This window comes from Fusarium phalaenopsidis (assembly GCF_050370095.1).
Source record: "Fusarium phalaenopsidis strain FUZ10S chromosome Unknown contig_32316, whole genome shotgun sequence".
NCBI classification, from domain to species: Eukaryota; Fungi; Ascomycota; class Sordariomycetes; order Hypocreales; family Nectriaceae; genus Fusarium; species Fusarium phalaenopsidis.
Genome location: NW_028145399.1, coordinates 1116031 through 1131912, shown reverse-complemented (window position 1 = coordinate 1131912; position 15882 = coordinate 1116031). Strand labels below are relative to the sequence as shown.

Genomic DNA, 15882 nt, shown 5'->3' with positions numbered 1-15882 from the left:
TGGAGAGGTCAATAACATCAAGAACCAAAAAGAAAGGAAGCAAAAAACATAAAACACCAGGTAACAGTGTAGTCAGGGCCTTCAATTCAGCGCAATTATTAGTGCCATGAGTTGAGTTATCAAAATTTTATTTGCATTTGTTTGGACAGAGGGTGGTACACGCATCAGTCATCATTAGGTGCACCGTTTGCATTTGAGTCACTTGCCGTGGTTACCCACTTACCCGAAAGGGATTAGCCCCACAGCTGATAAACCCGATAAGATAAGCCTGAGTCGAGCACTGAGATGGAGGGGTGGAGGGGTCGTTCTTTTTTTTTCTTCAGCACGAAGACAACTTTGCGAATGCCATCAATCTGCTCGATACGCCGCTGAAAGATCACAATGGCTTCCACTCTTGAGGACGAGGTGCCTCATAAGAACTTCGACGTACGTACCTCCAATACCCTGTAGAAACCTAGAATTGCAGCCTCGAGGCACCCCAGACAAAGCGTGCAGGGGCAGTCGATGTACAGTCTCAAGAATGGACTAACTGACCCTGTCTTTCCAGACCATCCTGGTGCTCGACTTTGGCTCACAAACTAGCCATCTTATTCTGCGACGGCTTCGAGCTCTCGGCGTCTTCGCTGAGCTACTTCCGTGTACCACCAAGGTCGCTGAGCTGTCATGGAAGCCCAAAGGAATTATCTTTTCTGGAGGTGTGAAATCTCGTGATGTCTTGCTTGTGCTGGGGTCTGACTGAGCTACTAGGCCCTTCCTCTGTCTATGACGAGGGTTCACCCCGTATGGTTTCCGTCTCCCAAACGTCCTGTTACATGTACTCATATGTGTAGATGTTGATCCTGGTGCTTTTGAACTCGATGTACCCATTCTGTGAGTATTTTCTACCCTTCCTTCAAGTCTCCGAATCTAGATTAACACGAATCTACAGTGGTATTTGGTACGGCTTGCTCCAACATGCATCGTACGCACCATGACACTAATATTATTGACCCTAGCTATGGTTGCCAGGAGATCGCTTGGCGAATCGACTCAAAGAATGTTGTTCGCGGAGAGGCACGAGGTTTGTGACATTTGAAACACCATGTGAAATTATTTCTGACCCTTCCCCATAGAGTATGGCCACGCGGACGTCACCATCACCAAAGTCAACAGTCATGCCGACAGGCTTTTCGCCGGGTTGGGAGACGGAATTTCTGTCTTCATGTCCCACTTTGACAAGCTAATCAGCTTGCCTAAGGACTTTGTGGTCATTGCTGCCACCAAGAACTCAGAGTTCGCCGGCATCGCCCACAAGGAGAAGCCTATCTTTGGTTTGTCTTTGTCTTCTGTGGCTCAGTAGGGGAGGATGCTGACCAGGTGACCAGGTGTCCAGTTTCATCCTGAGCTCGAACACGTTCGTCCCCCCAAGCAAGGCCTTACATTAGAACTCCCTCTGACATTCGGATCTAGACCCCCCGTGGAACCGATCTCCTGCAGAACTTCAGCGTCAACATCTGCGGAGCTAAACCAAACTGGAAAATGGGCAACTTTGTTGAGCTCGAGATCGCTCGCATCCGGGAACTTGTTGGTCCCAAAGCTCTCGTCATTGGTGGCGTAAGTGGTGGTGTCGACAGCACTGTTGGAGCGACCTTGATGCGTGAAGCCATTGGGGACCGCTTCCACGCGATCGGTGTCAACAATGGCTGCATGCGTCTCAACGAGTTTGAGGAGGTCAAGAAGAATCTCAGGGACCACCTCGGTATCAATCTCCATGTTGTCGAGGCCGGCGAGCTGTTCTTGAGTCGTCTTGCGGGTGTTTCCGATCCCGAAAAGAAGCGAAAGATCATTGGGTCGACATGTAAGTTATCTTGGATGGGTTTGCGACAGTGATGCTGACTACACAAAAGTCATCGATGTGTTTGAGCAAGAGGCCATCAGGATCGAGAAAGAAGCAGAAAACACACCGAATTCCGGAAGGGTGGAGTGGTTCTTGCAAGGGACACTATACCCTGATGTGTAAGTCGTTTTTGAGCTTGCAATGTCGAGTCCAAGCTGATAGCATTTCAGTATCGAGTCGCTCTCATGGAGAGGTCCTTCGGCGACAATCAAGAGTAAGTTGATGCAGCTCGACAAAGTCGTGTAGGAAGCGGACACCAGCTAACTAGAGATAGCTCACCACAACGTCGGCGGTTTGCCTGAGCGAATGATGAAGGGCGTAAGTCGAACACCGATTAGCCAAGTTTGATCACACTGACCAAGACGGCTCATTTAGCAAGGTTTACGTGTAAGTACACTACACATCCATCTTTCATGACGGAGTGAAATCTGACATGACTTCTATCACAGCTTATCGAGCCGCTCAGACTTTTATTCGTGAGTCTTGTACTTGTCTCAACTACGCTCGGTCATGGAGCTAACAAGACTGCACAGAAAGATGAAGTGAGGGCAATTGGTCGGCAACTCGGCATCCACGAGTCGCTGGTAAACAGGCACCCATTCCCCGGGTATGTTGATCACTCCCCAGCTTCTTATTCTCCTTGCTGGCTTTGAAGTGTCTGCTAACTCAATCGAATGCAGACCGGGAATTGCAATCAGGATTCTTGGCGACGTTACCCATGAGCGAGTTGAGATCGCCCGCAAGGCTGACCACATCTTCATCAACATGATCAAGGAGGCTGGCCTTTACGACCAGGTAGGTCGCGTCACACAGATCAAGATGGGTGCAAGCTAAACATGTCCTCCTAGATGTCCCAAGCCTTTGCTGGTCTTGATACTAGCCGTAGTGTTGGTGTTTTTGGTGATCAGCGCGTTTGGGGTTACATCGTAATCCTCCGCGCTGTCCGTACCAAGGACTTCATGAGCGCTGAGGTCTTCAACTTTGACAACTCCTTCCTCGGGGTAAATCACCCAGCCCTTGTATCGTTCTTTCGCGTACTAATCACTTACCTAGGATGTTGCGCGTGCCATTTGCAACCAGGTAGATGGTGTGTCCCGTGTTGTCTATGATTTGTAAGAAACTGATGGCCCCTATGAATCTCGAGCTTGGTGCTAATACAATCTTGCTAGAACTTCAAAGCCTCCTGGTACTATTGAGCTGGAATAGACGGCATGATAGAATACCCGTCAGCATGGGCTGAGAAGAAAAATAGAAAGTGGCAGACCTTGAAGTCATTCCGTATGACGCGGTCCTCATAGGAGAAGTTGGCACACTCATATCCACATGTGTCGCAGCCGTCACAGCAGCTATTTGATGATTTCTAGATGCACAGAGCACCAGTTTTCTCACACTCACTGCACTTGCCTTTGCAAATGCGCAGATGATCCCTCATAGAGTTGTTCGAGAATGTCCTGTGGGGATAGCTTCATGCGCTGGCTCAATGACATGCGTTTCTAGAGATGGAAGGTTCTAAAATTAGAGGAAAGGACACCCATTAATGGAAGAAATAGAGCGATATAGAAGGTCTTGACGGGACCCCGTGTTTTCTACGAGCTATGGTCGTTTGTGATAGAACCTCGATCAGCTGCAAGCCAGGGTAGTTGTTGAACGTCTAGAGAGTGTCGAGAACCCAGGGTGATGTGCATGAATCTTGGTTGCCGAATCTAAACAATACGCTATCTATATGCATCTCCCTCCCCAGAAACCTTTCACCTCTCATCACATGTGAGCAGAAGCAACCTGCTGCCCTTTGATATCCCTGTCAACAATACCCGCGGCTGCAAGACATTCCTCATCCCTCAGTGACAGGGTAGCTACTTGAATTCCACAGGGTGCACCATCCTGTGCTTCAGGGTTATCTGCATACATATTCAGTCACACTGTCAGGTGTGTTTCTTCAGACACAATTCACTTACAATCAGGGGTGAAACCTGCTGTCACCTTGACTGGCTCTGGGTCCAGGTGTTTGGAAACCTCTCCCGTAGGGATGAGGCATGATGGGAACTATACTGATTAGTTTTCTTCTGCCTTCACTGTTAAATGAATTGCCCATGTGACTCACATCTAACAAGTTGAACAGACACGTGTACGGCATCATACCATATGTATCGTGTGGCACAGCTGTCTTATCCGCACCGGGCGCTAACAGAGCATCCAAGCCGTTGTCGAACCACGTCCGCTTCCACTCGGCGACGTAGGCGGCCCTCAGCCTATCCAGCCTGTCAAGCTTATGTAGAGGATCTGTGTACAAAGGCACAAGCCTCGAAACGTTTGTGAAGGGGTGTGCATTTGCCGCCACTGACTTGACTAGTGGCTCTCCGAGTATTGCCGCAAGATCTTCGCCTGGCTCGTGACCCAACTCGTAGTACTGGAACGCGATGAGGAGACCCTTCTCGACACCGCGCGCTGGGTCATGTGGTAGGCGGATCACTTTGTGGCCAGCACGGGTCAGGCTTTCGATGGTAGAGTCCATGACTCTTCGGATAGGGGGGTGAACTGGGTAAGCTGGATCCTCGGGAACTACTCCAATGCAAAGCTTGGAAGGTAGTCTTGGGGTCCTCCAAGCCAAGTCCAACGCTGTGCTGTCGTATTTTGCCGGCCGTCCGTTGATGACGGCATCCATGAAGAGCTGAATATCCTCGAGTGAGTTCGCCAACGGACCTGCTGACGGGTAGGGGCCAGGGAGACTCAAGAAGACTCCCTCGGACTGCTTTCCATAGGGTACTCGGTTATTGGTAGGCTTGAAACCATATGTCCCACAGCACATGGAAGGGATACGTATCGAGCCGGCAATGTCAGTACCAACTCCAAGAAGAGAGCCGCGGAAGGCTATGAGAGCGCCCTCCCCACCTGAGGAGCCACCAGCCGTCCACTCTGTATTATGAGGGTTGAGGGTTCGGCCAAAGATGTTGTTCTCCGAGTCAGCTGTCTATTTGAACGCTTCAGCTCACAGCCCGATCTATCAAACACACGAGCTACTGACCATCATAGTCTGCGGGATATTGGTCTTCACGTACAAGACTGCTCCTGCACTAATCAACAAGTCCACCAGGGACGAGTTCTCCTTGGCGGGTCCGAGTTTAAGGCCCGCTACGTAACCTGCGGTGGCATCGTGGCCGATAACCTTGAACGTGTCCTATGAGAGAAGGATCAGTACTTCGATCTAGTGTCTGGATTGAACATGTTCACCTTGAGACTGATCGGTAGACCGTGCAAAGGGCCAATGGGCTTGCCATTTGCTGCGCAGTACTCGTCCAGACGTTGAGCATACTCAATAGCTTCTTGGAAGAAACTCTCAGTGAGACAGGAAAGCTAAACAGTATAAAAAAACAGCCGCGCCCAAAAGTCGACTGTGATTCACTCACGAGCTGCTGAGCGATGGCCGCCCTCTTGCAAAACGCTGTAACCACCTCGACGGCCTTGAGGTCTCCCCGCGCCATCCTACCCACTAACTGGGCCGCAGAGTATTTCTCGGTGATTTCAATCTCGTGTTCATTGAGGATTCCTGACTTTCTAACGGGATCGAGTGCCATAAGACGACTGTTGCCCGTCTCGGTGAGGCTCGCCAGAACGTCTGGGTTGAGCCTCCATTCTTGGGGGATAGAGTCCCGGAGGCTTTCCTTTTTCTTAGACACAAGCTGCTCCCACGACATTTTTCAAAGGGGGCGAGATGAGCCGAGAGTACGTGGAAATCAGTAAATAGCGACAGGAAACAAAATGAGAGGGAGCAACGAGATCAACAGCTGCGGAGGCATATAGGTATACTTCCCAAGGTCACCCGATTAGACCTGGTCGTGGAAGCTGATTGGCTCTTATAACTTCCTCTTTCGGGATAGTCCTCCCCGCCACCCCGGCTTAGCGTCCGGGCCGGGGGAGGAATCGGCGGGGAAGGTAACATCCACCCCTCACAGCGGGACAGGGGCATATAAGGAGACACCTTGATAAAGGCTTTGCTGATTAGAGACATGACATGAGTTTTCGGTTATCAAGAACAACATGAGACTGTCGATAAGGGGGGGCTAAGAGACAGATATACGGGGAGGCTAGTAATGCGTTGATTTAACAATGCAAGTGAAGCTCTGGGGCATTGGTTAATTCCCTAGCCCACTAGAATGTCTAGTATTTCGATACAATCTGTGATAGTGACAAGATAATTCACTTGAAGAATCCCAATCCTTGACTCCCTGCGGTATCCTTTAGGCACGGTCCACGCCGCCAACCTGAGCCAGCAAAGCATCGTACTTGGGCGCCATGGCAGCCCGGGTACGCCTCCCCCAAACCATGAGCGAGATGAAGAGCAGGGCGAGGGCCGTGTCGAAGTTGTACGGCGGTTTCGAAAAGGCAATCGAGTTGATGGTTGAGAGCAGGACGAGAAACAAAACGCAGTTTGCGCACTGAACCCCTTATAAAGGACGTGGGGGAACATGCTGATCTTGAGGGGCGTCGTGTAGCTGCGCCAGAGTGGTTCCTCAGTCCTTGTCAAGAAGCGCATGCACTATCTGTACGAGTTGGGAAGCGGGACGATCACTGAGGAGGAATTGTATTCCAGGTCGGCTGCAGACTGAGCAGCCTTGGCGTCTGGTTGCGAGTTCTTGTCAAGCTTCTTTAGGCTGTTTTGGTTGATGCTGACGTTCTCGGTGCTCTCCGTGGATATGGGGATATACTTGGTTTCTTCATGGAAGAACGTAAAGAGGATAAAGAGAATCGTCAGGACAATGGCACAGATCTTGTAGGACCACCGCCGACCTTGAGAAGCAGCTTGTACGCCCGCAATCGTAGGCGCGATAAAGTTACCCAGCATGACGGCGATGATGTAGAAGCCATTGACTGTGCTGCGCTGGTTGACGAAGAACAGATCTGCAATCTACTCTGTATTAGTGCCGGTCAACAAAGTGTAATGTTCTGAAACTCACCGTCATCTCCGAGATGGCCTCGTTCGTCGATCCGGCCAGGCCAAAAATGAAGTTTGTCAAGGGGTGTTGATGACCTTTCGGGGCCATGCTTCAGTTCTATAGCTGTGTCAGAGTACATGCTCAACATCAAGAGAGCCCATCGCAACGTACTAGGGGATCATGTGGGTTGGCCGAGGGTGTCGGAGCTTTCAAGGTTGAATATACTTGTTTAGGATGTCAGTAGGCCTTCAACGTCTTCAGACAACTTGCCAAGTCGTAGTCTTACCCGTGACAAGGGGCATGCTCCCCGGAGGAAGTCGAACTTGACCGGAGGTTGCTGCCATCTTGTTTCTGGTATGAATTCGTTTCTATGAACAAAGGTCTCTCCCGTATTCGTAGTCTGGCCTGACAGTCTCGTGTTGCACCTGTCAAAGGTTGTGGGTTCATCTCCCACCATTGTCCGGGCATCATGTCTCTACTTATGAAAACCGGTCAAGCCTACGACCGACCCTGATACTTTATGAGCCTCAATAGTCGGCGCCGCCGGCTGTCAAGTGATACATAGTCGTTACCCCACGATTTGGTCTTAGTATCTGGGGTAAAGGAATACCACAGTGAAGCCATCACCAACATAGAATATTACCGGCGGCTACAGCAGCCTGTTCCAGTTAGCGCAGATCCCAGGGGTTGGCTGTTAACTGTAAAGATTGGCGATCTGGCTCTGATTGGCGTGTCAAAATGCCAACTTGGGCTAGGGAAGATGTCAAAGATGGTCTATTCCGAGAAGGGTCAGAAGGTCGCAACTTCAGTGTTCCTGCGTCTGGCCTGCTCGTCGATATCATAGTTGTCGTCACCCTTATCTAGCGCCTCATCCAGCATCTCGTCAAGGGTGCAGAAGTTGGCCGTCATAGCGTACGGATCGCAGAGCCTGACGAGCCGACGCAGTTCCTGGACCCAGTCAGGCCGACGACCAAGTACCGCGACCTCGAGCCGTGCGGCTGTGTAGGGATAGAGTATCGAGTTGGTGGCGAGTGACTCGGAGTACTGTGATCGCCTACAGGTTTCGCATAGAGCATCTATGGCGGCCATGAGCCGAGACATGAGCACCTCAGTACTAGGGGATGCCAGGCCGGTGTTAGTCGTGTTACTGCCGTCATCGTTTGCTATGCATTTCCTCAATCTGCGTCCCGTCAAGATTCCCGCAAGACGATATGCTTCCCAGAGATGGCAATGTGGTACATCTCCCACTTCGCCGGGCCACATCAAGAACAAGTCGTCAGCCTTTTCAGTCTGGATTTCCGCAAAAATATCGAGGAGGCTGCGAGGGAGACCAGTCACTGCCTCGACGCCAGTTGTTCTTCCATTGGATGAGCCATCTTGCGAAGCTCGGTAGCGAGACCATATCCCGAGAGTGACAGTTCTGCGGCCCCTGACAAGGGTTGGCAGATCCATGACTCCCATTGTTTCGATCGGGAACTGCAGGTCTTGGGGCATATCTCTTAGGTGCAAGAGATCAGATGTGAGGCCGTACACTCTAGTCATGAGATCCAAGTGAGCCGACCACGGGGTTCCTTGAAATAGCTATCATTTTTGCTGTTAGTCATTGTCCATGGGACCTGTCGCTGTATGTTCGAAGAAAACCAGGGCCTTTCACTCACATTCAAGGTACATATGAATAGCCCTGCACACATGATCCCCATGTTAAGAGTGCCATCGTAGGAATCAAGTTGCCCTCGGAACAAGCGAAGACTGCGGTTGTAATATTCCTCAAAATCTGGCGCTGGATTTTGGGGGTTTAACGTGTAGAGATGCGTGGCGATGAGGGCCGACAGGAGAGCCTCTGATTCATAGGCTAGGTGGCAAAGATGCGACTTGAACCAGTCGTTACGGTCAGTCGAATATAGAAAGAACACTGTTGTTTCGCAGACTATAAGGCTTATCAGTATTTGCAAGACAAAAAGCACAGTTCAGCATCAACCAACGTACACTGCTTAAACAGGAACCTCTCCCTCTCGGTTCTTCCTGGCCAAGGCTGATGCCATGTTGGGGTCTGAGGAGAATCAACCGTAGAAAGAGATTGGGGCGAAGACTTTGCTGGCGAAGCATCGAGGTTTCCGGCTCCTCGGGTCAACCCTGTTGATAGCTCATTGCCCGGCGAGAGAGATTGCGAATTCGACCGTACGGCAGCGTCTAGCAACCGTCTCTGTCTCACTGGAGACATCTCAGAGTCTTGAGGCGGCGGTTCGCCCTCGTCTATCCTGCGCCTTTTCTTGCTGCGGTCTGGCAATGGGCCCGCCGGAATGACGGTCCCAGCCGAACGGCGTTGTGATGGTATTCCCGCATCCCAGCGAAGCACAAGGTCATAGCCCTCACAGACTATGTTTTGAGCCCGACACTGCAGGCAACTTGGCTTTGTCTCATCGCATTTTCGGTGGCGTCGCTTGCAGGTTGCACAGCCAGATCTGGATCGAGACATGGATGACGTATTGCTGTTAGTGTTGAAGGACTAAGTGAGGGGATACAACTACCAACCCCCATTGTGTAGATATCCAGAAAGCCCCACGTGATCTTATCAGGCACATGAACCTTCAACTTCAGGCGGATTTACACACCTACCAAATAAAGCAGTAGTTGTATCATTCAGATGGGGACAGTAGATGTTCATCTATCGTGTTTAACTCAATTATCTTTAGTCAATCAGCTCCAATACACTTCACCTGACGGCCATCCATAGTTGCACACTTATCGGTGCTTGACACCGCTCTCAATGTCGTGAGACAGAGTTCGGTAACAAAAGTTGATTCTGAAAGACATCAAATCACAATAACGAACCGTCACATCTTATCTCGATACAACTCCAGGGTTGTTGGTAATGAGGGCAACGGATGCATGTCCAACCTAACTACCTATGTTATCAAAACACCACTCACAAACATCTCGTGAGCATTAAGCTCACCAACACGCCATGATATTTTCCCATTACCCCTGCCGTTACCTCCAGTCGTTACTCCTAAACTAAGAAACACGTGAGCGTTATAGGCGTATCAAGTATACACGGACTCGGTCCACGAATTGACCTGCAGTCCTCGCTCCGCCATTTCAGCGTCCCTCAAGAACTCAAGCGGAAACCACACTAGGTGACCCTGAATCTGTGCCAGCTTATTCTTGCAGTCCTCGGGAGGCATGAATTGGTCAAAGACGTGCCCAGCCTTGACACCTCGTGGCGGAAGGTAGCGATCATAATCTTCAAAAGTTTTGACTGTGGCGAAAGCAATTAGACAACATGAGCCAGTTATGAGAAAGGGAGTACTTACTGTGGTCATCTGGGTCAGCGTGAAATATATGTCTGAACAACTCCGTGTTCTTGGTAGCCTGGCCGGTCCACTTCTCCCAGAGCTCATCACTAAGGGGGTCTTCGACGAACTTGTAACTCTCGTCATCCTCATAGATGTTGTTCTCAGGGTTAATGGTTGGGGGCATTGCGTTGATGTCCTCAGAAGCATCATGCGGCTGCGGGGGCAGCATACCCATGTGCTCGCGCCATAGATACCGCCGGAGGGTGGCCGCGTGATAACCAACCTCGAATGGTTTGCCATCCATGGTACTTGGAATCATACGTGTGTCTTCCATGACAATGCTGAGTTCGCTGTCATGATCACCTTGCTGACTTCGGTCGTTAAGGTTGCTGCTTCCACACACGACGATTCGGTCGTCGACAATAAGAAGCTTGCCGTGGATATAGAGTTCCTCCTGAATCCAGTTCTTAATCTCAGACTCAGGGTCCTCCTCATCCCAGACTTCCGTAGTCAAATCACCACCAGCCATGGCATGGTGAGCAACGGAAGCCGACGTCTTCACCTCCTCCTTTGGCAAAGCATCCTCGAAGATCTTGCGTGCTTCCATGGTCCTCTTGATAGATTCATCCAACTCAGACTGCTTCTTATCTCCGCGCATGTGCTCGTCGCCCTCTGAGTCTTCGGGGTCATAACTGCCGTGGATACCCTCTGCCATGATTTCCTCAGCTTCAGCACGTTGAACTTGCTGGTAACTGACGCCCGTCTCCTTCTCAGCCTTGATGATGCCAGGAGTCTTGTTCAAGCGATCGTAGGATCTCAAATTGAAGAAGAAAATGTGTTTGGTGGGGTCAACACCTTGAGCGCGGCACTGGCCAAAGATTGAGTGCTCGCCTCTGCAAATCGACTTGTACTGATAATCCATAATGGCTCGTGTGCCCGCAGCCGCATTGTCTCTAAGGTCTCCAGCAAAACCAGGCACGGCAGGAATCAGAACAATGACACGGAATTTTCGTTCTTCCTTGGCGGCTCGTACCACGGCATCGACGATGGCGCGGCCGATTGTGTTGCGAATGGGGGGCTGTTGGTCTCCAGTGGCCGTGATGAAGAACTGGTTCTCAATATAGACATAATGCTGAGCCTTGGAGATGATATCGATATAGGCATTCTGGATACTCCGGTCTGTGAGAATACCGCTGGACCAATCTGCACTCGATCGCACAATCTGAGCCTTGATTGTTCCTCGGTTTTCGAGGTTCTTGGTGCTCATAGGGCTGTAGGGATGCTTGACGTATTCTCCAACTGGGTGCTTGGGACGTTGGACTCCGACTAGATCCTCATCCTCTCCTTCACGGCCTTCGAGTATTAGCCAATCGAACCGATCATCGCGCTTGTACTTGTCACGTTTGACAAAGTTCCAGCGCAGGATGAAATGTTCGGCAATGTCGTAGACACAGGGTCCAATGACAGCCATGGCCACGTCATGCCACGGCATTCGCCCATAGTCGGCCTTGCTCAATTCGTTATCCTGCCACTGGGAGACGTTCTGAAAGTCCATGACTCGGTTGTTGTTGAAGTCTTGGCCCGGAAAAGTCTCATGAATAACGCCTTCGGGGTGAATATCCGATAACACATGCTGGTGGTTATCCCATCTACCGAAACACAGATCCAGACCTCCAATGAAGGCAAGGGAGTAGTCGATTACGATGAACTTTTCATGGTGGGCCCAGAATAGGGTCATGTCTAAGCGTAAGACCGTTAGAATTATGCTCAACGTCAATACCGGCGCCACAGGCCTCCGGATCCCCGGGATCCACTCCGGGCCCGGCCCACGCTTCGGAAGGGGAGAGCCCCAAATTGAATACTTACCACCTAAGTTCTCAAAGACATTGTGATCTGGATGGCGGGCAACATGAATATTTCCATGACCAGGGCTGCCCTTAGGGCAGAGTCTGCATATGGGCGGTCAGTTTCAGCACGCCTCAGGGTACTACGTGCGTAGCATACCTTCGCAATGCATGCTTTGAGTGAGCCGAATTGCACGTCAAGGCCTGCTCGACCTCCTTGTAGATGCTCACGTAGATCTGGACACCCTCCTCGGCCTTTCTCTTGATGAGCTTGTCAAGTCGGTACTCCTGGGTCGCGTGCGGTGGGCGACGGAGGAACAGCTCAGGAGAAAGCCACCAATCGGTAATATAGATGGACTCCTTGGCCTGCTCGAGGGCCATAGACACGGCCCAGAAGTAATCGCGACCGTCGACATACCACTTTACCAGGTTGCCTTCACGCTCGGGGAAGTAAGACTGGAAGCGGTTCTCCTCACACATCTTGGTGCGCTTCGCGTCGCACCGTTGTTCGTGTTCTTCGTCATGGCGATGGTTCTTGTTGAACTGAGAGTTGTGTGTTAGTTTCCTCTTGTAATCGGTGCGCAAGTCGTGTTTGGTGTTATTGCGATTGCGGCGAGACACATGATAGTGGGGCTAGGATATTGAAGTTGCGGTCATACCAGATTACCTAGCTTTCCAATCTTGTGTCTTGAGAGTGTCAGCAGCGGCAAAATTGAAGCGAATGTTTGAATTGACTGACTTTTGGTGGATGAGATGAACTTTGGCGTCCTGCAGTTGGTCTGGAATCTTAAGCCCCTCAAACATGGACGACAGACGTGACCCTTTGCTGCTCCCACCACCATCCTTTTTGGAGTCGGACATTACCGCAGGTCTCGAGATTTCGCAGGGGTCGAAGGGTGCGTGCGACAGACGAGCAGGCTTCAGGGTCTCGGGCGCGCAGAGGATGGATCAGATCGGAGAGTTGAGTGAGGGGACGTTAATTGGAGTGGAGGGGCAAGTCAAGGCGCAAAGAGGGGCAGAAAAATAGAAGAGGAAGAGGAAAGAAAAGAGGCTGGGAAGAGGAATCTTGAGGATGACGGTCGCTTTTTGAGTTTTGCTACTGGGTAGGATTTTCGTCTTAATTGCCTTGGCTCCCTCTCACGCGACAATGGATGCAGCAGCTGGTGAGACGGGAAAGAACAGAGCAGCTGGGGGAAGGTAAAAGACGATGTCATCGACCCCAGGGCCAGCTGAAAGGGCAGGAAGGGCAAGGGGAAAAGAGGACCACCAAACCTCGCCAAGCCGGGCTTCACGGCTGCGCGCAGGCAACATTTCATGGTCCAACTGTCCAACAGACAGGCGTGGCTGACCTTTGCCCAGGAAAACCAAGAAAAAAACAACTGCTTCTGACACTCTACGCGCTGCCCGGACGCACATCCCAGTCGAGGCAGCCAAGCGCATCACGGCACCTCATGGCATCCATCGGCCATACCTAGCCATGACCCGCACCGCACAGCGAACACGTAATAGGCCACGCACAGGGCTGAGAGCAGATGCGGGAGGCTGGGCTGTGGGCACACACTTTGTACGTGCGGGCCAATTGCTGCTTCTCGAGAGGATGCGAAGCTTTAGACTCTGGGTTTAGAGCAAGATCTTGTATTGCTTGTTGATTGAGCTGCGAGAAATGCTTCCCCTCTAGATCTTGACCTGGACCCTTAGCTACTGTACCTACATTGCCTATCCCTATCCGCGTATGGCTGTAGCAGCTTGAACTGCATGCAACGTCCTGTGCCGTGTCTCTCCCTGCTTGCTTGCTTGCTTCTCCGAAGCTGATCGTCGGGAGCTACGCGGTAGCATCAGGGCGACATGACGTCACAAGCTATATCAGCGCGGTCCGAGATGCGTTTCAAGGTGATTGTTCCGATTCTTGGAAGCTTCCAACCTTCTTAATAGCCATCTTTATAGTGTTCCTCGATAATCCTGAGATCATGCAGATACATAGGTATTCAGAAGACTGACCATGCTGGCCACCTCAGCTGCCAAGACCATGACTGACCTAAGATTGGCCAAGAGTGAGCTTGTTGAGCAGGGTGGAGGAATGGGTGGATTAGCTTGAGGGAGCTCAAAACAACCAGATGTTCGTGTTGCGCAATACAACTCCAATTGAAGATTGACAGGATATATATAGATACTATCGACCAAGTACAGCTTGCATTCATCACATACGAGTCCATCTTATGGCTTTTCAAGTCTCAACTCCAATAACCATACCTCAACACCATGGCCCCGCCAAGGAGCTAGGTCCCTCCCTTGGCGGTGAGCTTCCGCCATGTGTCTCTCGTATCAAAAGCAGTGCGGGTAAAACACATTGTCTTTCCGCTCAGCTCAGGTTCCGCTCAAACTCGTACCATGGAGCTTCTGTCTCCGCCCATTCTGCGAGCCGCTCAAGGTGGGAATGCGTGGGGTTCCTGGACGGTCCTCTTCGGAGGCTAAAAAAGTCCGGCTCCGGAGAAACACAGTGTGGGGTGCGCCATTGCCCCTCTCTTCCCCTTGCTGCACGCACTTTGGACTCCCTATCTTATCGATCTGCACTGTGCTGTGCCCCTCCGTTCACCGTCTCGACCCCTCTCTTAGTGGCCCCCTGCCTTACCTTAGCCAGAGCCTAGACCCCTCCTGTACCTGCCTCAAGGGGACAGCTTGACCGCTCCGCTACCGCCACGGCAACCTCAAACGACCTCTCCTTTTTCCCATCTTATCTTCTCCCTTTCATCTTCAGCTTCTCAACTTTCCTCCAACTCTATCAATCACTCCTCGTCCATCCTTCATCATGTCTACTGCTGCGTACCCCCCTGGTGGCACTATTGTGCAGACCCTGAAGCGTACCTACGCCGATGTCCCTGTCGACGAGGCCAACGGCAATGCTGTCTCTACCACCGAGTTCCTCGAGGCTTCCGAGGCCATGACCACCATCTTTGGTAAGAATTCATGCATAAAATGTTGATTTACACATCTAATTGCCCTCTTCTTAGATGCCATCGGTGGTGTTGCCTTCGGCCCCGTCAAGAAGGATATCCTTTTCAACATCGAGGTCCGTAACCTACCCCTTACTCCACGACTGCATCGGCAGACCTACATTCTCCATCACGACCACATCCTACAAGAATATGCCTAACAATACTGGGTAGAAACTCCGTGCCCGTCAGGCCGCTGCTCCCGCAGAGTCTGGCAACATCCAGGACCTCTGCCGAAACGAGCTCAAGACCAAGAAGCACGACGCTACTGAGGGTGCTCTGTGGCTCATCCGGTAAGGGATATGTCCTCCTGCCATAGTAGAATCATCAACTAACGTGCCAATTCCAACAGTGGTCTCGATTTCACCTGCCAGGCCCTCGCCCGCAACGTCGCCAACCCCTCGGAGGAGCTGGCTGACTCTTTCCGCACCTCATATGCCGACACCCTGAAGCCTCACCACAACTGGCTTGTCAAGCCCGTCTTCAGCGCTGCCATGAGTGCCGTCCCCTACCGCAAGGACTTCTACGCCAAGCTTGGCGAGACTCCTGAGCTCGTCCAGAAGGAGCTCGATGTCTACCTTGCTGCCTTCACCAGGATTGTCACCATCCTCAAGGAGTTCATCAACAGCAAGGAGGCTAAGTGGTAAACAACTCTTAGTTTACCATGACGATCGAAACCAGAATCTCTGCACGTACACTACGGCGGAGCTGAGCATGTAGCGACCAGCCATTTATCTGGAAAACACCGTGATTGGGAGAGACGTCTTTCTTGCAAGATGGATGTCGAGATATTTAAACAACACAAAACAGCCCTGGCAGGCTGTGATAGCATAGAGCTGCTGCCGCCGAGTTAATGATAACGAATCTACGTTTGTGCAACCATGAATCCCGTCGATGCAGTGTTAAGTCTCGCGAATAACCGTTCTGGGCCCCGAAATGGCGCTT

General features: G+C 51.3%; 6 protein-coding genes across 6 annotated transcripts; 2 read left to right on the top strand and 4 right to left on the bottom strand.

The window, feature by feature from the left end:
• Positions 1–381: 381 nt before the first annotated feature.
• Positions 382–3082, top strand: LRP88_11941 (glutamine-hydrolyzing GMP synthase; the record flags this gene model as incomplete). The annotated part of the gene is made up of 19 exons (XM_083248349.1): positions 382–426; positions 548–695; positions 748–780; positions 831–870; positions 929–937; positions 996–1060; positions 1113–1310; positions 1365–1393; positions 1450–1837; positions 1887–1995; positions 2047–2090; positions 2151–2194; positions 2252–2263; positions 2326–2352; positions 2410–2483; positions 2557–2671; positions 2725–2877; positions 2930–2988; positions 3046–3082. 19 exons carry the CDS (start codon positions 382–384, stop codon positions 3080–3082), a joined length of 1629 nt encoding a protein of 542 aa, XP_083095779.1.
• A 552-nt stretch (positions 3083–3634) lies between these two features.
• On the bottom strand, positions 3635–5568 carry LRP88_11940 (uncharacterized protein; the record flags this gene model as incomplete). The annotated part of the gene is made up of 6 exons (XM_083248348.1): positions 3635–3774; positions 3832–3919; positions 3978–4844; positions 4899–5051; positions 5105–5227; positions 5281–5568. The coding sequence occupies 6 exons, from the start codon at positions 5566–5568 to the stop codon at positions 3635–3637; spliced, it is 1659 nt and encodes a 552-aa protein (XP_083095778.1).
• A 543-nt stretch (positions 5569–6111) lies between these two features.
• Positions 6112–6915, bottom strand: LRP88_11939 (uncharacterized protein; the record flags this gene model as incomplete). Its single annotated transcript, XM_083248347.1, has 3 exons — positions 6112–6309; positions 6438–6779; positions 6829–6915. 3 exons carry the CDS (start codon positions 6913–6915, stop codon positions 6112–6114), a joined length of 627 nt encoding a protein of 208 aa, XP_083095777.1.
• A 681-nt stretch (positions 6916–7596) lies between these two features.
• LRP88_11938 (uncharacterized protein) lies at positions 7597–8268 on the bottom strand (the record flags this gene model as incomplete). The annotated part of the gene is made up of 1 exon (XM_083248346.1): positions 7597–8268. The coding sequence occupies one exon, from the start codon at positions 8266–8268 to the stop codon at positions 7597–7599; it is 672 nt and encodes a 223-aa protein (XP_083095776.1).
• Positions 8269–9851: 1583 nt separating this feature from the next.
• On the bottom strand, positions 9852–12808 carry LRP88_11937 (uncharacterized protein; the record flags this gene model as incomplete). Its single annotated transcript, XM_083248345.1, has 6 exons — positions 9852–10066; positions 10122–11843; positions 11970–12052; positions 12108–12490; positions 12607–12634; positions 12687–12808. 6 exons carry the CDS (start codon positions 12806–12808, stop codon positions 9852–9854), a joined length of 2553 nt encoding a protein of 850 aa, XP_083095775.1.
• Positions 12809–14753: 1945 nt separating this feature from the next.
• On the top strand, positions 14754–15584 carry LRP88_11936 (glycolipid transfer protein domain-containing protein; the record flags this gene model as incomplete). Its single annotated transcript, XM_083248344.1, has 4 exons — positions 14754–14901; positions 14956–15014; positions 15112–15230; positions 15290–15584. 4 exons carry the CDS (start codon positions 14754–14756, stop codon positions 15582–15584), a joined length of 621 nt encoding a protein of 206 aa, XP_083095774.1.
• Positions 15585–15882: the final 298 nt, after the last annotated feature.